Raw genomic sequence first — 23,966 nt, forward strand, 5'->3', positions numbered from 1 at the left:
ATGTGGTGCCAATCAAGCGGGTTACTTTGTTCTGAATTGTGACAAGCTTCTGGAGTGTTGTTGGAGCCATCATGATGCAGCCAAACAGGCTGGTCGTCAACCAGTAATCCCCTCCAATATGCCTGATGGCAGTGCAAGAGTCCCCTGGTCAGCCATGCTTTCTGCCACCCACAAGCTATAGCCCCAAGTGACAGGCAATACGAAGTAAATCAATAAGCTTTACCTGTCTCATGTGTCACTAGACTTTGGAAACTTTTGAGCCCAGCCATGGAACAATAAGAGTCTTCTTACTTCAAGGTTGCAAGTAATCAAGGCAGTCACCCTAGTGAAGTTTTGTTTTTGTTCCCAGATCATGGGCATCACTGACTAGATCAGAATCTACTGCCCATTCTTAACTGATCAGAGGGCAGTTGAGAGGCAACCGCTGTAGTGGACAGCGAAGAAGGTTACCTCAGGATACAAGAAGATCTTGATCAGATCGGCTAATGGGCCAAGGAGTGGCAGGTGGAGATTAATTTATATAAATGTGAGGTGCAGCATTTTGGAAAGGCAAATCAGGCAGGACTTATGCACATAACGGTAAGGTCCTGGAGAGTGTCATAGAATCATAGAGATGTACAGCATGGAAACAGACCCTTCAGTCCAACCCGTCCATGCCGACCAGATATCCCAACCCAATCTAGTCCCTCTTGCCAGCACCCGGCCCATATCCCTGCCAAACCCTTCCTATTCATATACCCGTCCAAATGCCTCTTAAATGTTGGAATTGTACCAGCCTCCACCACATCCTCTGGCAGCTCATTCCATACACATACCACCCTCTGCGTGAAAAAGTTGCCCCTTATGTCTCTTTTATATCTTTCCCCTCTCACCCTAAACCTATGCCCTCTAGTTCTGGACTCCCCGACCCCAGGGAAAAGACTTTGTCTATTTACCCAATCCATGCCCCTCATAACTTTGTAAACCTCTATAAGGTCACCCCTCAGCCTCCGACGCTCCAGGGAAAACAGCCTCTCCCTGTAGCTCAGATCCTCCAACCCTGGCAACATCCTTGTAAATCTTTTCTGAACCCTTTCAAGTTTCACAACATCTTTCCGATAGGAAGGAGACCAGAATTGCATGCAATATTCCAACAGTGGCCTAACTAATGTCCTGTACAGCCGCAACATGACCTCCCAACTCCTGTACTCAATACTCTGACCAACAAAAGAAAGCATACCAAATGCCTTCTTCACTATCCTATCTACCTGCGACTCCACTTTCAAGGAGCAATGAACCTGCACTCCAAGGTGTCTCTTTCAGCAACACTCCCTAGGACCTTACCATTAAGTGTATAAGTCCTGCTAAGATTTGCTTTCCCAAAAATGAAGCACCTCGCATTTATCTGAATTAAACTCCATCTGCCACTTCTCAGCCCATTGGCACATCTGGTCCAGATCCTGTTATAGTCTGAGGTAACCCTCTTCGCTGTCCACTACACCTCCAATTTTGGTGTCATCTGCAAACTTACTAACTGTACCTCTTATGCTCACATCCAAATCATTTATGTAAATGACAAAAGGTAGAGGGCCCAGCACCGACCCTTGTTGCACTCCACTGGTCACAGGCCTCCAGTCTGAAAAACAACCCTCCACCACCACCCTCTGTCTTCTACCTTTGAGCCAGTTCTGTATCCAAATGGCTAGTTCTCTCTGTATTCCATGAGATCTAACCTTGCTAATCAGTCTCCCATTGGGAACCTTGTCGAACGCCTTACTGAAGTCCGTAGAGAAGAAGGGCTTATGCCCAAAACATCGATTCTCCTGCTCCTCGGATGCTGCCTGGCCTGCTGTGTTTTTCCAGCACCACATTTTCAACTGGTCCATATAGATCACATCTACTGCTCTACCCTCTCCAATCTTCTTTGTTACTTCTTCAAAGAAACTCAATCAAGTTTATGAGACATGATTTCCCATGCACAAAGCCATGCTGACTATCCCGAATCAGTCCTTCCCTTTCCAAATACATGTACATCCTGTCCCTCAGGATTCCCTCCAACAACTTGCCCACCACCGAGGTCAGGCTCACCGGTCTATAGTTCCCTTGCTTGCCTTTACCACCCTTCTTAAACAGGGACACCATGTTAGCCAACCTCCAGTCTTCCGGCACCTCACCTGTGACTATCGATGATACAAATATCTCCGCAAGAGGCCCAGCAATCATTTCTCTAGCTTCCCACAGAGTTCTCGGGTACACCTGATCAGGTCCTGGGGACTTATCCACCTTTATCCATTTCAAGACATCCAGCACTTCCTCCTCTGTAATCTGGACATTTTGCAAGAGGTCACCATCTATTTCCCTACAGTCTATAACTTTCATATCCTTTTTCACAGTAAATACTGATGCTGAACAAAGAGACCTTGGAGTGATAGTTTCTTGAAAGTGGAGTCTCTGGTAGATAAGATAGTGAAGAAGGCAATTAGCATGCTCGCCTTGGTCACAGCATTGAGTACAGGAGTTGGGAGGTCATGTTGTGGTTGTACAGGACATTGGTTAGGCCAATTTTGGAATACTGTGTGCAATTCTGACCTTTCTCCGATAGGAAGGATGTTGTGAAACTTGAAAGGGTTCAGAAAAGATTTTCAAGGGTGTTGCCAGGGTTGAAGCTATCGGTAGGGGGTGAATAGATTGTGGCTGCGTTCCCTGTAGCCCCGGAGGCTGAGGAGTGACATTATAGAGGTTTATAAAATCATGAGGGGTATGGATAGGATAAATAGACAAGGTCTTTTCCCTGGGGTGGGGAGTCCAGAAATAGAGGGCATAGGTTTAGGGTGAGAGGCGAAAGATATAAAAAGGAACTAAGGGGCAACATTTTCACACAGAGGGTGGTACATGTATGGAATGAGCTGCCAGAGGAAGTGGTGGAGGCTAGTACAATTACAACATTTAAAAGGCACCTCGATGGGTATATGAATAGGAAGGGTTTAGAGGGATATGTGCCAAAGGCTGGCAAATGCAACTAGAGTAATTTATGACATCTGGTCGGCATGGAAGAGTTGGATCGAAGGGTCTGTCTCCGTGCTGTATGTTTCCACGACTCTCTGGTACTTAGCTATGTATGTGGAGTCACATGTAGGCCTGACAACGCAAGAATAGATTTTGTTCTCTGAAAAAGAATGAACCAGGTGCATTTTTACAGTCATAGTTACCATTTGGACTCTTTTATTCCAGATTTTTTACTGAATTCATCTGCCATGGTGAGACTTGAATCCATGTCCTCATTACATTAACCTGAGATTCTGGATTACTAATCCAGTGAAATAACCATAACATCACCATCTTCCCATGCACTGGGGTACTGTGTTTCAGAGCTGTTAAACTCCCCTCTCAAGTGGATGTAAAAAAGTATCCAATGACAGAATGAGTACAAGGGACTTACTCCTGATGTGGTAACGAATATCTACACCTCAACAAACATCAAACAAATTATCTAGTTGTGATCACATCACTGTCAGTGAGCCTATATCATATGCAAATTGGCTGCCACATTTCTTGCATTACACAGTGAGTACACTTCAAAAGTATTTCACTGGCTGTAAAGTGCTTTGGGACATCCAGAGGTCGTAAAAAGTACAATGTAAATACAAGGTTCTATATTTTCTTGCTTTCCACCCCATAACCCTTTCTATTCCTCCTGCATTTTACTGGGTCTGTATCTTTCATCTGTTCTGCTGGCAGTTTATTTAGGTGGCTACCTCAAATAAGCTTGCTTCAACTAAATGATAAAAGTGCAGTTTCCCCAAAGACATTCCATATTTTTAAATTGCTTTCATTATACAAATCCAATTGGTACTTTGCTGTAAACCTTAAAGATATGTAACCAAGCTGAGGAGATGTTTCAGACTGGCCAAGAATAAAAAGTTAAATTCAAAACTCATTCTTTTGGTATTTTGCAGCTTGCCCAAGTTCCACATTCTGATTACATTACTCCATCTCGCATACGTATTGCACAGCTGTAAGTGCCTTTGCTAAGGGTTACAAATCATTCACAGTCAAACAGGCTTTCAAAATCCTATTATTATTCAGCTCCTCCTCCAGATTTATAATCAATCCCCTCACCACTACTTATTTATTGCAACCCTCCAATCCCCTGCCTGCTGCTCTGCAACTTGTACTTTTCCACAGCCTTTCAGTCGGCAGTCTGGGTGCTGCCAGCATGCTGGAAACGTGCTCTGCTCCTGTTCCAGTCTACTTTGGTTCCTGTAATTACAACTTTTTCTTTAAAAAAAAAGTTTCCGCCTCAAGTTTACTTAATTCACACACAAGTTATGGCCTCGCGGTTTCTTCCGACCAACCGCTGTGGTCTATCTTTCATACCAACATGAAGCATTTTGAGTACAAGTGTATATTTAATGAGCTGAATAATATCGCTTATTTCAACCGATCAAGTAAACAGGTCCAGAAATCCAGTGCAGTCAGTGCATGTTTGTGCCTTTTTATTCTGACTGCTATGTACTGCGCTGCATTACAGCTACAAAAGTGCATCTTTTTAAAGAATCTAACACAATCGAGGCTTCCACTTGCAATGAATTAAAGCTCAGTAACGCCAGATTGTCAGACCGGTTTTTTTTTCCCCCTTCGTGCATGCCATGATTTCTGCAATGCTAGAAGGAAAGGAGCAGCAAACTTAGAAACGTGCAGCACGTTAGGGTCTGAAGAGCGAAACAAAATATTTTCTCCAAACTTTCCCTGCAAGATGAGCCACGGCGGCGCTAAACAGGTTTATTTGTGCAGTTTAAACTTTCCGGCTGCACGGGGAACTTGGTTGTCATGAAGATGAATTAACTTCAGATGCATTTTCGCAACAGTATGATAAATCGTGTGCTGATCGAGCTCGACCAGAGAGCAAGTCACACATCATAAAGAAATGAATGCATCGAAGGTATTTCCAAAAAAAAACCCTCGAGCATGTTCACAAAAGGAAGTGCAATTTGGATAAATATCAAATTTTATGACAGCGAAGATCTTAAATGAGCAGATTTAAAAAAAACACTTGCTCAACCGCAGTTAATAATCCACAATGTCTGAAAGTTATCTTAAGAAAAAAGACACCGGGTTTTTACGGCTCTATGTGCTACTGTTAAAACAAAGGCGATAAAACTCTGAGCTGGAATCGTGAAATATCCAGCGGACCTGGAAAACAAGACCTGCAGATTGGATCGAAAAACGGTATATACATATTCATCGTGATTTCTGTGTTTACAAGCGGAAAAATAAACACGAAAAACAGTTTTTTTTTGCATTGAGGGAGGAGGGAAGTCGTCTACATAACCCAGCTCTGGTTGCCTGTCTGTGTATGTGTGCGATCAGGTGTCATTGCAATGAAGCTGGCTTTCTCCTGTTAACCCAAGTGGGGAAGGTTCTCCGGCAAGCGCTGCATTGAACAAAACACTGTCTTGGATATTGCCCTGTGCTGAATATCCTCTTCAGTGTAACAGTGGCTTGCACTCCGCCAGTTCCTGCAATCAAACACCGATCGCTTGCCCCGTTTTTCATTTCTAACACCCACCGTCACCCTCCCCCCTTTCAGTCCTTCCCCGCTCTCATTTTTCATTTTAACTCCACTTTCCCGCTGTGTTCCCATCACATTGTCTTGTGAGGTTGACAATGACTGTTGCAGTAGGCCCTGCTAAGTAGCGAGGTTAGTGTTTTTATTTTTTATATAAAAAAAACAGTTCAGGTTAATGCTGCCAGTTACCTTCCCTTCAGCCCCCCAATGTCCAAGCAATGACATCAACTCTTGTTTTTCTCTCTCTGTTCCAGCGCTTTTTCAATTTAAAGGCAGGAATCCAAGAGTGTCTCTTACCTTTTGTGTTCCTTTTCTTTCCCCATCCCCTCCCCCAGCCCATTGCACTTACCTCGTCTTTGACGGCAGAAAAGCAAGTTTGATTAATCCATGGGTAAACAACTGGATACCGTCCTTGGCTATACTTGCTACTTTCAGCCTGTGCTCTAAGATATGCAGCTCCATCTTTTCCTCCTTCTCATTTGTGGACCATCTAAGCTTGCAAAGAGCCCCCTTCCTTATATGATTCCCACTTGATCTGCAAATAATTTTTTTTAAAGTTCCTTGGGAGGAGCAGGAGGAGGCAGTGAGATTAGAGAAGGAGAGGAGGTTGGGTGGGATAAGGCAGTACTCTATCAGCATGCAGAATGATGATCCCAGCAGTATCACTGTAGCCCCGCCAGCTGGTTACACTGTAACAAACAACATACCGACTGGGCCGCAATGCGCATGCCCCGGTGCAGGTCGGCACTCTGGGAGTTGTAGTCCATCAGCATCACGCATGCTCAGTGGGTATGGCTGCGACTGCAATGCCTATGGGGGTAGTGGAAGGATCGAAACAAAACCCCTCGCAATTGCAAAGTCGTTTTTGCTGAGAGCCCTAATTTTACGTTAAATTGATATCGAGTGCACCGTACAAAATCTGTGGCTCAACAACATATTGCCCAGTTTTGAAATGCGTCTAGAAATTAATTTTATCCTGGGGTCAAACGCTGCTCTTTCAGTAATGCTGGGTAGTTGAAGTAGTAATTTTATATTGGATATGCCTTTTATTCTTAAAACAAACACTCCCCAAAACCCTTTGGTGCTGCATTCCTCATTTTTAGTTTGATTTGATTGCCACAAAACCAGCATAGCCACTACTCCACAGAATGTAGAGAACTGTGAACCACTGTATCCTCAAAACTTTGTTTTCTCAATCTTAGAAATAAAAAAGTTTTTTACTTTTTAAAGTCTCATGTATTGATTACCATTAAAGTATATGACACCTTATTGACCAGAACATATATAACTTTTAACATACGTACAATATTAAGTCATACAAATGAAACAAGGTTTGATTATGGGTTGACTAACCTCGAACAAAACTTTGTACAATTAATTAAAAGTTAAAAACAAACTAAAGAACAATTTACAGGGTTAAGATATTTATTGTGAGCAGTTTGTGTTTCAGTGTAAATTTGTAAACAGGTTCAGTAATGAACCTTGATGTCAAACACTTCAATAAATTCAGTAAAAATTTGATTTGATTTATATTGCCATATGCACCAAGATACAATGGAAAATATTGTTTCCGTGCTAACAAGACAAATCATACCTTACACAAATACATCCAGGGTAATAGAACAGAATGCAGATTATAGTGTTACAGGTACAGAGAAAGATTGCCTCTAATAAATTAGAGGTCTTTTCATAAATCTGATAACAGTGGGGAAGAAGCTGTTCTTAAATCTGTTGGTACCTGTTTTCAAACGTTTGTATCTTCTGCCCAATGGAAGAGGGTAGAAGAGAGTAAACCAGGGTGGGTGGGGTCTTTGATTATGGTGGTTGCTTTCCTGAGGCAGCGGGAAGTGTAAACGGAGTCAATGGGGTGCAAGGCTGGTTTTCGTGATGGACCCGGCTGCATTCATAATTCTCTGTAATATTTCTTGAGATCTTGGGCATTGCAATTGCCATACCAAGCTGTGATGCACTTAGAGAAGATGTTTTCTATGGTGCATCTAGAAAAATTGGTGAGTGTCATTGTGGACATGCTGAATTTTCTTCGCACAAGTATAAAGGGAAGCTAGCTAGGGATATAATGGTAATGACACTAGACTAGTAATTTAGAGGCTAATGCTTTGAGGGTAGAGGTTAAAAGCCCACTGGAGAAGCTATGTAAATTCAAGTTCAGTTTCTAAATGTGGATTTAAAAGCAGGTCTTAGTCATGTTGATCATGGAACCATCATTGTTGGAAAGACCCTTTGGTTTCGCAAACATCCTTTGGGGACAGAAATCTTCAATTCTTACTTGGTCTGGCCTACACGTGACTCCAGACCTATGGCAATGTGGTTGAGTCTTAACTATCTCTTGAAATGGACCTGCAAACTACTCAGTTCAAGTACAATTAGGGGTGGGCAACAAATGCTGGCCTTGCCAGTGGTGTTCTCATTCCATTAAAGAACAGGACCAACTAGAATATGCTAACAGTATACAGCAGCCCAATATTTGTAAAGAGAAAAATCAGTGTTTAATCCTTTGCCATATTTTTGAAGAAATAAAAGATAAATAAGCATTTTAATAGGGTTGGAAAAATAGATGCACAAAACGTCAGATAAAGATATACTTTCATTTATAGAGGGGCATTGCTAGACCTGCTGAGTTTCTCCAGGACTGCCTGCATTTGTTTCAGTTTTGCGGCATCAACAGTATTTTGACTTGATTCAGATAGTTTTGAAATGTCATTTATAAATGGCAGCAAGATGGTGGGACTGTCCTGCTGGAGGTGTAGAGAACTTCTAGCCATAAAAAGAATAAAATGAATAAAGAAGTGAAAAGTTATAATTTCGACAAATAACGGTATCTTGATGTCAACATTAGAATCATAGAGTCATACAGCATGGAAACAGCCCCTTCAGTCCAACTCATCCATGCCAACCTGACATCCCAATCTGACCCAGTCCCACTTGCCAGCACTTGACCCATATCCTTCTAAACCCTTCCTATTTATTTACTCATTCAGATGCATTCTAAATGTTGTAATTGTACCCACCTCCACCAATTCCTCTGGCAGTTTGTTCCATACACCCACCACCCTCTGCATGAAAAAGTTACCCCTTTTTAAATCTTTCCCCTCTTAACTTCAACCTTTGTCCTCTAGTTTTAAACTGGTCTTGTTGTGTTACTCTCTCTCCCTTCTCCTCCCTATCGATGGTGAGGTAAAGTTTTACAAACATGCAGTGCCTTCCAGCTCCTCTCTCAAGTAATTGTTCTTAAGATCATGGAAAATAACATTTGGCTGAGTCTAAGTAACAGCTCAGCTGTGCAGGAACATGCGTGCCCAGCGAACATCAGAAAAACTGGACAGACTGGAAAACCAGCTCAGAAAGGAAGTAATCCATTGAACCTTCTGTTCAATTAAGGGGGGGGGGGAGCAAAAACAGGATAAGCTGTAACTTTTACTTTCCAATGTGTCTGGGTGCACATAAGAATATTTCATTTGATTTGATTTATTGTAACCAAAAATGCCTAAGTACAGTGAAAAGCTTTGTTTTGCGAGCAGTACAGGCAGATCATAACAAACAAGGACAAAGAGATCATATGCTGCTTAGACAGACCACTTTATGAGTTCTCAGGCTACTCAAGCACATAGCACACAGGTCTAACCTGCTCTCTGACCTACTATCCTGATGTGTTTGTACTTTCCCACAAAAGTAACTGAATAGTAATTGGTGTCTGATTTTCTCCTCCATAAGCTAAGGACATTAAAACTAATTGTATGTCTCCCACTGCCACTCCAATTGAAATCTGCTTAATTCAGTGCAGATGGGGAATCAAATCAAAGTACTTTCTAGCTTGTTCACACAAGGTGTTTTTTTTTAAAATGTGGGTTAGAGATTGAAGAAGAGAAAAAAGAACAAAAGCATTTTAATCAAGAAAAGGATTAACAAAAGGAGGCATTTAGTACAAGAGCATCTTATTCTGTTTGCAGCACTGGATCTGAGTGAGAGCGGGGGAGGGTCAGGTTGGCTGTTTTCAGGCAGGCCTCAAGCCTTTGGTCAGCCTCTAGGCAGATCTTAACTGATCCTGCAGAACTTTTGAAATGTGGTGTCAGAAAGTGAAGGGAAAACTATGTTTTTCAAAGCTTTACAGCTAAAATAGTGACAAATGTTAAATGTTTTGCCACCTGGAAATCAGTTACAAGGATAAGACTTTTAATAGTCCAAAGAAATGCCATAAGCAACACAATAAGATATAACAGCTGACCAGATTTGATTAATCTGTGCGTAAGAGTTAATTAAGTTAAACCAAATGACTGAACATTTAATATGTTCAATTCACATCATGTGCTCCCTAATTGTTGAATGAAATTATTGCCCCAGTGAGATTTTAGGAGTGAGTTGGCTTATAAAATGCTTGGAAATAATATGAATTATAAAATGCTTTTCATGGAAAACATTTACAAACTAAAAATGACAAATCAGGTAAGTAATAATTAAAAAGGCTTTCTTGGTCTTATAAGGGCGGTGAGCATATAGACAGAAGCCAAAACTTCTGTGTTAATATTGAATTCAAAGGACACGAAGCACATTGATTTAAATTCATCAGGGTCATCAAAAAGGCCAAAAGGATAAAATGAATACCACCATGTTAATATAATACTCAGCTAAACTAATTTCATAGTGAGGACACAATGTCTGCGGCAACTTCTGTTTCTTCTCAACCCCACTCCAATTTCATTTAATTTCTTGGCTCTCAATTTTTCTCTCATATATCTACTTTTTCCATTTCAACTTTGAGGCTTTTTTTGTTACCTAATCCTTTTCAGCTCATGGTTGCATGATTTTTTTTTGTAGAATCCCTACAGTGTGGAAACAGGCCATTTGGCCCAACAGCTTCTTAATGTGTTCTGTACATGTGGCCAAATCATTGGGACAGTAAAGTTATTTCTTTCCTCAAAATAAAACAAAGAACTATGGATGCTGGGGATGTGAAACAATCAAAAACAGAAATTGCTGGAGAAATTCAGCAGTTCTGGCAGCATCTGTGAAGAAAAAGCAGAGTTAATGTTTTGAGTCCGGTGACCTTTCTTCAGTACCACTCTGAAGGACTCTCCCTCTCGACCTGTTCCTTGCCTGAGGCATGGTGATCCTCAGGTTGAAAGGGATCAATGAGTATGGGGAGGGAAAGTGGGAACAGTGTTCTGACTTGGATGACCGGCCATGATCACATTGGTAGCAGAGCGGGCTCAAAGTGGCTGAATGGTCTATTCCTGCTCCTATTTTCTATGTATCTATGTTTCTTACAATTCCATAACATCATCCAGTTTTCACCTTATCTTTTCTTTCTATAGCCAATATTCATGCCTTCAACAACAAAATCAAAGACCAGATTTGAAGTTCCTACAGGTCTACACCACTGAAACAATTGTGGAGGAGCAGAACCTCCCCTATCCCTTTATTTTAGCCCCAGGCCAAAAGAATGTACAAAATGGTAGGTACAGCGTCAACCTGTTTGGCTGGGGTCGGTGTATTAAGCCTACAAGCTCAGATCTGCAAATTATCCAAAACCCCCAGCAGGATATCAAAGTGGTGACATGCCACTCTGATAACAGAGTGGAGAACCTGAAGAAAACCATGTTCTTCTGTTTGCCATTCTCAGTGAATTAAGTGGGCCTCTTGATTTGAGGAAGGATCAATTATGTTTCTCTAGTGAAGGTAGATTGTGAGTTTAAAAGCCTCAGCAGGACTCAGAATAGCTCTCAGGTAGTGTGAGTTCTGGCAGGGCAGAACATCTGGGGTTGCTTGGTAACTCACACTCTTGGCTGTGGGGAAAAAAGTTTGCCGAATTCAATTCAGTCCCATTTACCAATTCACAGTCCAGAGTTCCACCAGGATTTTGCCTTTTAACCCATTGGGAGTTTAAGATCTGCGAGCGTCCCAAAAGTGGAAAGTATCCAAAGTGTTTTGTGCGTGAGGGCTGAGGCAGAAGGAGGTGAAACAGGGGATGAGGAGGAAAGTTTTGCTGAAGAGAAGAGTTTTGAGAAGATTTGTAAAAGTGAAAAGAGGAGCCAGTGTGGAGGTCATCTAGAGTTGAAGTTCAGACAACAGTTTAGGTACAAAGCACTATCAACAATTCTGACCGCCTTGTAGTGCAGAAATGTCTGGCTTCAGGTCCTAGCTGCTCTAGAGGTGTGTGCCAGAACACGTCAATCAACAAACTTGGGGGAAAGCATGGTGGGGTGATCATAATTAGGGAAACAGGCTGTTTTGGAAGGATTCTCAGTCTGGAGCAACTTCCCATAATAAGCTGCAGTATAAATTTTATGTTTAATGTGTTGGGGAAAAAGAAGGTGATCAGTGATTGTAAATTATTAGGGAGGAGAATTGGGAGCCCAATCTGCAACACAAGTAGTAAAGAGCTTACAAAGACAGAAGAAAAGCAGGCCAGCGAAGAATATATTCAGAGGAAAGGGTTACTCAGGACACTAAGCATGGGAGAGGGAAGGAATTGAGAATTTAGGGTGGGAGATCAAAATTATGGAGGAAGGGATGTGAAATATTAGAGGTGGAATTAGCACATTGAGCTTATGTTATGTTTGCAGATTCTATGGTATGGGATAGATCAAGAAGAGACCAAATACAAATTGTTTGGAGATTCCCAAGATCATAGAGCATAGAAGGGAATGATCGGCCAGTTTTAGAGATATACCTACTGTCTTCAGATAAGTGGGAACAGGGACAAGCAAGAAGCGTGTATGTCCCACAGATAGGAATAACAGAGCAGAAATGTGAGAAGAGAATGATACGAAGAATTGAAGTCATTGGATGCTTAAAGATCACTGCACATCTAAATGTTGAGTGATTGCAGAACTCCAAGGTGCAGAGGGATCAGGGTATCGTCATGCATGATTGTAAAACATTATCCACCAAGTACAAGTAATTAAGAAGGGTTACAGAATGTTATCGTTTATTGTGATAGGAATTAAATACAAAAGTAGGGAAGTTATCCTTCATTTGTACATCATGTAGAAGGCGCTTGTGTTGGACTGGGGTGGATAAAGTCAGAAATCACACAACACCAGGTTATAGTCCAACTGGTTTATTTGAAATCACAAGCTTTCAGAGCACTGTCCCTTCATCAGGTGAAGTTTTCACCTGATGAAGGAACAGCGCTCCAAAAGCTTGTGATTTCAAATAAACCTGTTGGACTATAACCAGATATTGTGTGACTTCTGACATAATTTATACGGAGCACCAGTGAGACCACATTTGGAGTACTGTACATAATTTTGGTCACCTTATTGAAGGGAGCATATAAATGCATTGGAAGCCGTTTAGAGAAGTTTATCCTGGAATGAGTGTACTGGCTTATGAGGAAAGGTTGGACAGGCAAGGCTTGTATTCACTGAAGTTGTGAAAAATGGGACACAACTTGACTGAAATATATAACGTCTTGAAGAGTGTTGATGGGGTGGAGGATATTTCCACTTATGGGAGTACCCAGAATGAGGGGTTGCTGTTTAAAAATCTGGTGTTGACAATTAAATCAGAGATCAGGCCAGAGGGTCATGAGCCTTTGGAGTTCTCTTCCTGAAATGTGGTGGAAACAGAGCCCTTCAATATTTTTAGTGCATAGGTAGACAGATTCTTGCTGAGCCATGGGGTGAAAGGTTTTCAAGGGTAGACAGGAATGTGAATTTGAGATTACAATCAGATCAGCCATTTAGTACAGCCATACTTAAAAAGCTTATCAAGGTCTGGTTGGTGTGCTAACAAAGGTGGAGGTTTGACTGGAGGGAGAAAGGTGTTTAAGATAAAGGAAGCATAAAGCTGTGAGGTGGGTATGTTAAAGAAAAAGAAGTTAAAACCAGGTGGTAATTAGAAAGAGCAGATGGGCATGGAATGATTTTGTTTGAAGAAAGGTACGGTGGCACAGTGGTTAGCACTGCTGCCTCACAGTGCCAGAGACCTGGGTTCAATTCCCGCCTCAGGCGACTGACTGTGTGGAGTTTGCACATTGTCTGCGTGGGTGTGCTCCGGTTTCCTCCCACAGTCCAAAAACGTGCAGGGTAGGGTAGATTGGCCATGCTAAATTGCCCGTAGTGTTAGGTGAAGGGATAAATGTAGGGGAATGGGTCTGGGCGGGTTGCGCTGCGGTGGGTCGGTGTGGACTTGTTGGGCCGAAGGGCCTGTTTCCACACTGTAAGTAATCTAATCTGAATAATGCATGTAAAAAAATTCCACACTCATTGAGCATAATGGACCCCTCATATATTACAGTCAATCTGTCTCTGTAGCTGTAACAATATATTCTGCATTCTGTTCTATTACCCTGATGTACTTATGTAAGGTATGATTTGCCTGAATAGCACACAGAACAATACTTTTCACTGTATCTCTGTACATGTGACAATAATAAAATCAATCAATTATTCAATCAAATTTGGATTTCTCCATGCTTTATCATTTTTCTTCCTGCTTTCTTAAATTTCCTTAAAATATTTTGCTTCCTCCACATGCTTTCATTTCTCCTCCCTTTTCTCCATGCTCGGTGTCCAAGGTCTCTCTTCTTTGTGTGAAGAGGTTTGAGGCCTTTTTTTTGCACAAGATTTGGAATGTATACAAATCATTATAGTTGCTTTAGAAACTTATTAACAAACTGATAGTCTGACACAATTCAACCTTGATTCCTCTGTATGCTTAATTAGCTTCAAGTCTATTATTGCACAGGACAGGGCCAACTCAGAGTGATGTAATGTTGAGCACTCAGATAACAATTTTGCTGAATTGTAAAGCTGACAATACTAGAAATGAATTAATGGCTAGAATCTTATATCAACCCCACTCCATTAGACAATGTACTAAATAGCAGAATCCTCTAAAAAAAATTATGTTCTTTCTGATATTTGTTTCAACTATAATTGAGGGAGTATCTTGAGCAAACATCTTGGAGGGATAGGAACCGTAGGAGGCATAGAAACATGAATTCCCACAAGAAGTGTATTTTGTGGAGTTAGATTTCAAATTGGGTTTATATCATGGCTAAGTATAAGAAAAGGAACATCCTCCCATATACTCATCTAAATGTTGAGCTTCTAAGCTTTAGTTATAAAGTAAGGGATTGAACTTTACATATAATTTTTGGCAAGGTTAAAGTCCACCCTCCCCCATCACCTTGCTATTGTACTTGTCTAATTAGTCATGGTCCCTGCCACCTCGACCCTAAAATGTCACAAATAGACCCAAAGTAATTTCATTATTTACACTTTCATAAATAACTAATAGCCTCCATGGAGACAGGCATTAATTTCTCTGCAATATATGAATTACATTTATCAAATGAACCAAAAACAAAAGCTACATACAAATTTACACAATTTTATTCAATTCTCTTACAGTACAGCAGAACCCCAGTACTCCCGATACTTAACAGCAGGTTCTGCACTGAGCAGGCATCAAAATCCAAAAAAATGACTCTCATCTTTATCTTCAGAATTAAATAACTCATCCCAATATGCCATCATCATATGGATCATGAGTTCAAATGTCACCATTGGCCTTATCATTCCACAAATAATCCTCTTCTGTGGCATCAAGTGCATTGGATATCCCATATTTCTTGAATGATTGGACAACAATGTCCATTCTGATATCAACCCAGGCCTCTGTAGCACACTCACACAGGTTTAATGTTATGCTGCCTCTCTTGATGAACATCTTCTCTCTGTTCACCATCCAGTCATTTCACTTTTCCTCATGTTATCCTTGAAGGGCTTGTTTAGATAGGCATCCACTGTTTGAATGAGGCTTATTACACCAATGCAACTTGCCGTAATATTGCTGTTTTATGATCTAACTTCAGCAACACCATCATCAACAACGTGTGATCAGAACATTTTCCAGATGAGAAGGCTTCTTTCTTTATATAATCCAACCTTGGAAGCTCAAACTTTTCATAGAATCACAGAAGCCCTACAGCGTGGAAGCAGGCCATTCAGCCTATTGAGTCCACACTGACCCTCTGAATAGCATCCCACCCAGACCTACCCCACTACCCTATCGCTGTAACCCTGCATTTCCCATGGCTAATCCTATCCCCAGACATTATTTTCTTATACCAGGAGATCGCATGAGAATGCAACTATCATGTAATATCAGAACCAACTGTATTTGGGTGTCCATGTTGTATTGAAACTGAACTTGACTGCACGAATTGCGACATTCGCGAGTTTGATGAAAAGTTTCTGACATAATGCAATTCTCAATGACGTCTTTGAACAGTATTTTGGTAAATAAGATAATGATGGCAAAATATCACCCGGTATGCTATAGCTCTCAATTTGTAGGTCTTGTCTGGTCTTTGCAAAAGTTCCAAGTCTATAATGAGTGTTTTGTGGGTTTGGGGTGGTTGGTTACTCAGTTTGGGGGGTCACGAGAGAGGGTGACAGGAGGATCAGTAACAAAGGTGGTCATCATCTCCCTCCATCAGCCCATTGAGTGCCTTTGATAAAGAGAACCCCCTAAAAACAAAACCTGTATTGTCTGGCATGACAGTAACTCACAAGGTCCCTTCATCAGCACCTTCCAAGCCTACAAGGTCTACCACCTAGAAAGCCAAGACCAGTAAATGCAAGGGAACACCACCAACCCCGTAAGATTCCCGCAAAGTCACACATCATCCTGACTTGGAATTCTATTGCTTTGCTGGGTCAAAATCTGAAATCTCTCAACCTAACAGCACCATGTGCATCAATCCACATGACTTCCTACTTCATTGAGGTCAATGTCCCGTAATAGCTTCCTTGATGAACTGGGCCCAGTCATTCTCCTGCTTGCAGACAAAATGTAGGCTTCTTATCAGCCAGCAATGTGGAGACTGAGTTGGAGGGTTCAAGGCAGGCTGCCAACTCAGCCTGAAGTCCTGCTCTCCCTCTGGAGGTCAACCAGCAGCTGACTTAGTATCCCAAAATTATGTGCATAGATAATTCAGCAGGATCATGTTTCAGTCTTCTCAGTAGGCTAAATTGGAAGGTAATTGTTAACAATGTAGTTTTATCTCCCCTATTAGTGTTTCCATTTAAAGATGACAAGGTGACTGTAAAAGCAATTGTTCATTTTAGTATCATAATAGGTTCTGATGCTTTCCCTTGTTCAGAGCTGGCAAGTGGCAGATAGCTGATTTCCAGACCCAATGTGTCAGCTGTAGTTAAAAGATCTGTACAATTAGATTAGATTACTTACAGTGTGGAAACAGGCCCTTTGCCCAACAAGTCCATACCAACCCTCCGAAGACCAACCCACCCAGACCCAGTCCCCTACATTTACCCCTTCACCTAACACTATGGGCAATTTAGCATGGCCAATTCACCTAACCTGAACATTTTTGGACTGTGGGAGGAAACCGGAGCACCTGGAAGAAACCTATGCAGACACGGGGAGAATATGCAAACTCCACACAGACTGTTGTCGGAGGCGGGAATTGAACCCAGGTCTCTGGCACTGTGAGGCAGCAGTGCTAACCACTGTGCCACCCATAATTCAGGGGGTTCAGAAGCTTCTGGAAATACAATCGCATGATCAGCCTTGGCTATTCTTTCAGTCCAGGAATTTTGTCCATTTTTTAAAAAGAAACAAAATTTAAACATGAAAATACAGAAGAGAATAAAGTTTTTTTTTGGGTTTTCGCTCCATGCCCCCTCTCCATACCATGAAGGAAATGGATGGACTGATTTTTGAGTGGCAGAACTCAGCAAGTTAATAATTTCTCAGTTTTATTCATAAGCAAGACAGAAAGTGGGCGGCACGGTGGCACAGTGGTTAGCATTGCTGCCTCACAGCGCCAGAGACCCGGGTTCAATTCCCGACACAGGCAACTGACTGTGTAGAGTTTGCACATTCTCTCCGTGTCTGTGTGGGTTTTGTCCGGGTGCTCCAGTTTCCTCCCACGGTCCAAAAATGTTCAGGTTAGATGAATTGGCCATGCTAAATTGCCTGTAGTGTTAGGTGCAAGGGTAAATGTAGGGGGAATGGGTCTGGGTGGGTGTGCTTCGGAAGGTCGGTGTGGACTTGTTGGGCTGAAGGGCCTGTTTCCAAACTGTTAGTAATCTAATCTAATCTAAAAAAAAATTTAAAACCATGTCATACCTCACATGTATTAATAAGTTGATACTTACTGCTGCTTTTCACAGCTCCAAAGGAGAGCTATGTTCCTAGTTGACAAACTGTCAATCACGTCCTGCTAATTTTAAAAGTAACAGCCTTTGTTTCCTGGATTAGCATCAAATACAAAACCAAACCACCTGAGGGTTCTCCCAACTAAGGTACGAACTCCGTTGTTATAGATGTAACAGGTACCATTGCAAAGAGTCCTCAGAACATCACTGTTGTGATTTGTTGCGCAATGGTACATTGTGAGGTTTATAAGGCAGTTTTACTGGTGATGTACAATAGCTTTTGGAAGCTGAACCAAAATGCCATTAAACTAATTATATGCTTGTTACTGATTTGCAAATTGCCCAATGGTTACCAGAAAACTTTGAAGATTTCTCTCTGTCATTGCAACATGAAAGGTGTTTTGTACTGAATGTAATCTGACCCAGAGCCGAACCTGGGTTATCACTGGCACCATCACTGGCAGAGTTGTCTAATGGCATAACCTCAGATTAAGAGGTTGCCCATTCAAACAGAGATGAGGAGGACCCCTCAGTAGATAATGAATCTATGAAATTCTTTTCTGCAGAGAGCTATCGAGCCTGAGGCATTATGTATATTCAATGTTGAGATGGACAGATTTTTAATTTGCAGAAGGATCAAGTATTATTGGGAAAAAGCAACAAAGTGCTGTTAGGGGTTATCAGATCAGCTATGATCTCATTGGACAGAGAGCAGACCTGATGGCCTGAATGGTCTACTTGTACTCCTACGTCTTATGGTCTTGAGAAAATATTTACATTCCATTTTGGAGTCTTTGACCATTTTATGTAATTAAAAGCTGGAATTAAGAGTATTGTATTTACTTTTTTTAATCTGCAGAAGACAGATTATATCAAAGGATCAGTGAGTTAGAAATGCAGGCGTGATGGAAACAGACACACAGTGAACATTGGGAACCGTCCCTCAACCTGGATCAAAAATAAGGCCTCTGGTCTCATTACTGTCAAGGCCACAAGCAGCATTCAGGCACCGGAACTGACAGCTTGCTTAAGAAGTGAGCTCAATGACCAATGCAATAGTGACTTAGATAGGCTATTAAAAGGGTACCTGGGCTGGGGACATTTGGGACATGCATGAGATGGAGAAACCTAGGAGACAGTATCAGTGATCTTCAGAAGAGGCACATTGGTGATGATTTGGAAAGGTCCTTTCGGGTCTGGAAGCAAGGATGGTGGAGGTTACTGATGATGATGTTGGAAAATATGAGGTTTGTAGGCAGGGGCCAGAATTTGCTGCTATGAAGCTTAATTCATACTGGTCAATAGTATTGCTTTGTCAGTGGCAGAATTAAAGGACTGATGCCTATTAGACAATAAGTAGGCCTCATTTACTAGAAAAGAAAGCCAGTATTGCAGTTAAGTCCTCAAACAAGCATTTATTTCTCAAAATCAAAGTATTTAAAACTTTTTCAGGTACAGGCCCCGATTCTTTTATTCCATCAACTTAGAGGGCTGATTCACTTCCAGCTTGTAGTGTGTGTGACCATCATATTGGAGGCTTTTGGTGGATGGAGTATAATATGGCAGGAAGAACTGAAAAGCAGCATGTTACTTAAATGGAGACAGAGGCTGCAGAACTCTATGACATGCTGGAGCCTGGGTGTCTTGGTACATGAATCACAAAACATTGGTATGCAGATATAGCAAGTGATTGGGAAGACAAAGGAGTGTTAGTATTTATTGCAAGTGGAATTGAATGTAAAATCAGCTAAATATTGCTGTACAAGTCACTTGCAGGGTTTTAGTCGCTTTACTTAAGGAAATATGCACAGTTGCAGCAATTTCGGAAGATTTACTGAACGGATTCTCGGAAAGAAGGGGTTACCTTATGAGGAAAGGTTAAGGAGTTTGGGTCTATACCCACTAGACCTTAGAAAATTAAGAGGTGATCATTTTGAAGCATATAAGATCTTGAGAGGGGATTTAATAAGGTTGAAACTGAGAAGATGTTTCTTTCCTTGAGGGAGTCTAGAACTATGAGTTATAGTTTAAAAATTAGAAGTCTCCCATTTAAGCCTAAGACAAAGAGGATTTTTTTTCTCTCTCTCTTAGAGGGTCATTCGTCTGTGGAATTCTTTTCCCCAGAGAGCAGTAGATACTCGGGTGATTGATTGTAACTGAAGCTGCATTAGACAGATCTTTGATCAATAAGTAGGTCAGAGCTTTGGAAAAAGTGGAGTTGAGATCATGATCATCATTGCCTTACTGAATGACAAAACCAGCTGAAGGGCTCAAGTGACCCATTTTTGCTCCTACTTCTTGTTTTCTTGTGCTGAAGATATTGACACACAGAAACAGTGGCTTTGCACCCAAGTCTCTAGGTCAGAGTTTCCCAGAGTTTGAAGTTCCAGATAATACTTCACTGTGCTTTTATTCTGTCTGTTTGCAGAGTACACCTTATGATTTAGAAATTCAATTGCTGGAACCGAACATAAGTTGGACCTGTTCACATTGCCGTGGTAACCAAAAGATACTTCTGGCTGGTTATAATGACTTAGAGGTGCAGCAAACACCACCCCTGCTGTTCCTTGGCTGTGTCCCTGTTTGGGGAAGGGAAGGGAGGCAGGGCATCAGGCAGTCCGAACGCCTTTTAAAGACATCCCCCACTTCTTTGAGGTGAGTTAGACAGTAGGAAATTCTGATAGAGGGAAGATTCTCTGATGCTTTTTTAAAGGACCTCTTCAGGGAGGTGAACAAGAGAAGAGAGATGAACCATTCCTCGAAATGAAGGTAAAAGTTCAGGAAATACATCAAAGGCCAGTGGATGAGACCACTGACCAAGTTGCAACATGGACTGTGACAACTATCTGTCACCTTGCTCCCATTGCAAGCTTCCTGCAGAGCAGTTATTGACTTTTTAAGAAACATTGGGCTTTTGTACACAGTTGCTACAGCAGGTTTTTACCCATTCACCCCTATCCCATCTCCCTTCCCCCACTACTTTTCTGGCATCTCATTCAGCACTTTCCCCACCCTCTAAACAGTTCGATAATCTTGGGCCTTTCAGCCAATTCCTTACTTGTTTGCAAGCATTAGACTTTCTAATGCTTTGATTACTTGTCTTTTGAATTGGAACTTTGTGAAAGATTGTTTGGGAGTTACGGTGCAACAGGTATAAAGCTTTATACAGTCCATTTCACCAAAAGATTTTAGGGAGAAAATGCCTTTGATTGACTGGTATAGTTAACATACAGATATGTAAATCAGGATCAGAAGTAAACAATGCGATAATTCAAGCCTGATCAAATGGTGGATTTTTTTCTTTTTTGAAATTCATTCATGGGATGAGGTATAATTGGCTAGGCAGCATTTATTGCCCATCCCTAATTGCCCAGAGGGCAGTTAATAGCCAACCACATTGGTATGGGTCTGAAGTCACATGGAGGCCAAACCAGGTAAGGATGGCAGTTATTTTTCCCTAAAGAACATTAGTGAACCAAATGGCTTTACAGTTATAATTACTGGTAATTCCATATTTATTAATGAATTCAAATTCCACCATCTGGCTCAGAAAGATTCAAACTCAAGTCCTCAGAACATTACCTAGGCCTCTAGATTAATAATTGAATAATAATCCCACTAGGCCATCACCTGGATGTCAGATTAGTCTCAGTGGGCCGAATGGCCTCATTCCACTACTATAGTTTATGGTCTTACAGTCTTTGCCATTCAATAAAATCCGAGGTGATCTGTCTGTGTTTCAAAATCCATACTCCCATCTTCCCCAATAACCTATGAGTCCCTTACCAAACAAGAATCTATCTCTACATTTAAAAATGGCCTCAATGACCCCTTCTGAGGCAGCAAGATCCAAAGTTGCACAACCTTCTGACAAAATAAATTCACTTCATCTCTGTAATAGAGTCATTGAATCATAGAGATATATAGCACTGAAACAGGCTCTTCGGTCCAAATCATCCATGCCAACCAGATATCCTAAATTAATCTAGTTTAATTTGCCAGGACCTGGCCCATATCCCTCTAAACCTTTCCTATTCATATCAACATGCTTTTTAAATGCTGTAATTGTATCAGCCTCCACCATTTCCTCTGGCAGCTCATTCCATACATGCACCACCCTTTGCGTGGAAAAGCTGCCCCTTAGGTCCTCTTTAAATCCTTCCTCTCACCTTAAACCTATACCTTCTAGTTTTGGACTCCTCCACCACAGGGAAAAGACATTGTCTATTCACCCTATCCATGTCCCTCATGAGTTTATAAACCTCTACAAGGTCACCCCTCAGTCTTTGACGCTCCAGGTAAAATAGCCCAGTATATTCAGCCTCTCCCAATAGCTTAAACCCTCCAACCCTGGCTATATCCTTGTATATCCGTTCTGAACCCTTTCATGTTTCATAACATCCTTTCTATAACAAGGAGACCAGAATTGCACTCAGTATTCCAAAAGTGAACTAACTAATGTCCTGTAAAGCCACAACATGATCTCCCAACTTCTGTACTCAATGCACTGACCAATAAATGAAAGCATACCAAAGATTTTCTTCAATCTCCTATCCATCTGCAACTCCACTTTCAAGGAACTATGAACCTGCACTCTAAGGTCTCTTTGTTCAGCAACACTCCCCAGGACCTTACCATTAAGTGTATAAGTCCTGCTCTGATTTGCCTTTCCAAAATGCTGCACCTCACATTTATCTAAATTAAACTCCATCTGCCACTCCTTGGCCGATTCACCCATCTGCCTTTAAAGGATGATTCCTAAGTTAGAAAATAGTGCCCTTGAGTCCTGGATTTGCCCACAGGAGAAAACATCACTTCCACATCCACTTTGTCAAGACCACTCAGGATCTTGCACTTCAACTCTTCTAAATTCAACTGAAAACAAGCCCAGCATGTCTAACCTAACTAAAAGGGATGTAAAAGAGGTTGGGAGTTGCGTTACTAATATAGGAGTATCTCACAGTTGTATGAGGGAGGATATATCAGAGAATTCATGCAACAAGGCAATAAGGGTAGAACTCAGGAATGGGAAAGGTGAAATCACAATGCTGGATGTATACTAAAGGCCTCCCAACAGCCAGCTGGAGATAGAAGAGAGAATATGTAGACAGAATTTGTAAAGATGTGAAAACAGCATGGTTGTTGTGGTGGGTGATTTTAACTTCCCCTTTATTAACCAGGACTCACTTCATCCTAAGGGCTTGGATGGGGCAGAATTTGTAAGGACCATTCAGGAGGGTTTCTTGATGCAGTATGTAATCAGTCCAAACAGGGAAGGGGTTATATTGGACCTGGTTTTGGGAAACAAACCGACCAGGTGAGTGAAGTTTCAATGGGGGAGCATTTTGGGACTAGTGACCATATTACTGTGAGTTTTAAGATACTCATGGTTAAGCATAGCATCAGTCCTCAGGTGAAGGTGTTAAGTTGGGGAAGGCGAACTAGAATTAGGCAAGGACTGGAGAATTTTGATTGGACATGGCTGTCTGAGAATAAATCCACATCAGACCTGTGGGAGTATTTCAAAAGGCATTTGACAGGAGTTTAGGTGTGAAACGTTTCTGCAAGAATGGAGGATAGGGATGGCAAGTTACATGAACCTTGCATGACCAGGGATATTTGGCTCTTGGTCAAAAAGAAAAAGTAAGCATACATAAGATCTAGGAGGATGGGAACCAATGAAGCCCTTGAAATAGTCAGAGGGAAATTGAGAAACAAACTTATAAGGAGATCTCAGATATCTGTAAGAATAATAAGGTGGTTATGGTAGGGGATTTTAACTTTCCAGACATCGACTGGGACTGCCATTGTGTTAAAGGTTTAGATGGAGAGGAATTTCTTAAGTGTGTATAGGACAATTTTCTGATTCAGTATGTGGATGTACCTACTAGAGAAGGTGTAAAACTTGACCTACTCTTGGGAAATAAGGCAGGGCAGGTGACTGAGCTGTCAGTGGGGGAGCACTTTGGGGCCAGCAACCATAATTGTATTCGTTTTAAAATAGTGATGGAAAATGGTAGACTAGATCTAAAAGTTGAAGTTCTAAATTGGAGAAAGGTCGATTTTGACAGTATTAGGCAGAACTTTCAAAAACTGATTGGAGGCAGATATTCACAGGTAAAGGGACGGCTGGAAAATGGAAAGCCTTCAGAAATGAGATAACAAGAATCCAGAGAAAGTATATTCCTGTCAGGGTAAAAGGGAAGGCTGGTAGGTATAGGGAATGCTGGATGACTAAAGAAATTGAGGGTTTGGTTAAGAAAAAG

At 41.4% G+C, this 23,966-nt stretch overlaps 1 protein-coding gene across 2 annotated transcripts in view; it reads right to left on the reverse strand.

Annotated features, from left to right (window-relative positions):
* The window catches only part of LOC122564076 (cytosolic arginine sensor for mTORC1 subunit 2), a 165,719-nt gene extending 159,193 nt beyond the window's left edge, over positions 1 to 6,526 (reverse strand). For both annotated transcript variants that reach the window (XR_015752352.1, XM_043718578.2), the window contains exon 1: positions 5,898 to 6,526. Coding sequence is in view for 1 of the 2 variants with exons in the window: in XM_043718578.2 (XP_043574513.1) it covers positions 5,898 to 6,187 (290 nt within the window). In the remaining variant the exon portion in view is untranslated. The remainder of the gene's footprint in view (positions 1 to 5,897) is intronic.
* Positions 6,527 to 23,966: the final 17,440 nt, after the last annotated feature.

This window comes from Chiloscyllium plagiosum, unplaced genomic scaffold (assembly GCF_037043375.1).
Source record: "Chiloscyllium plagiosum isolate Xiang-an unplaced genomic scaffold, Cpla_swu_hap1 HiC_scaffold_31, whole genome shotgun sequence".
NCBI classification, from domain to species: Eukaryota; Metazoa; Chordata; class Chondrichthyes; order Orectolobiformes; family Hemiscylliidae; genus Chiloscyllium; species Chiloscyllium plagiosum.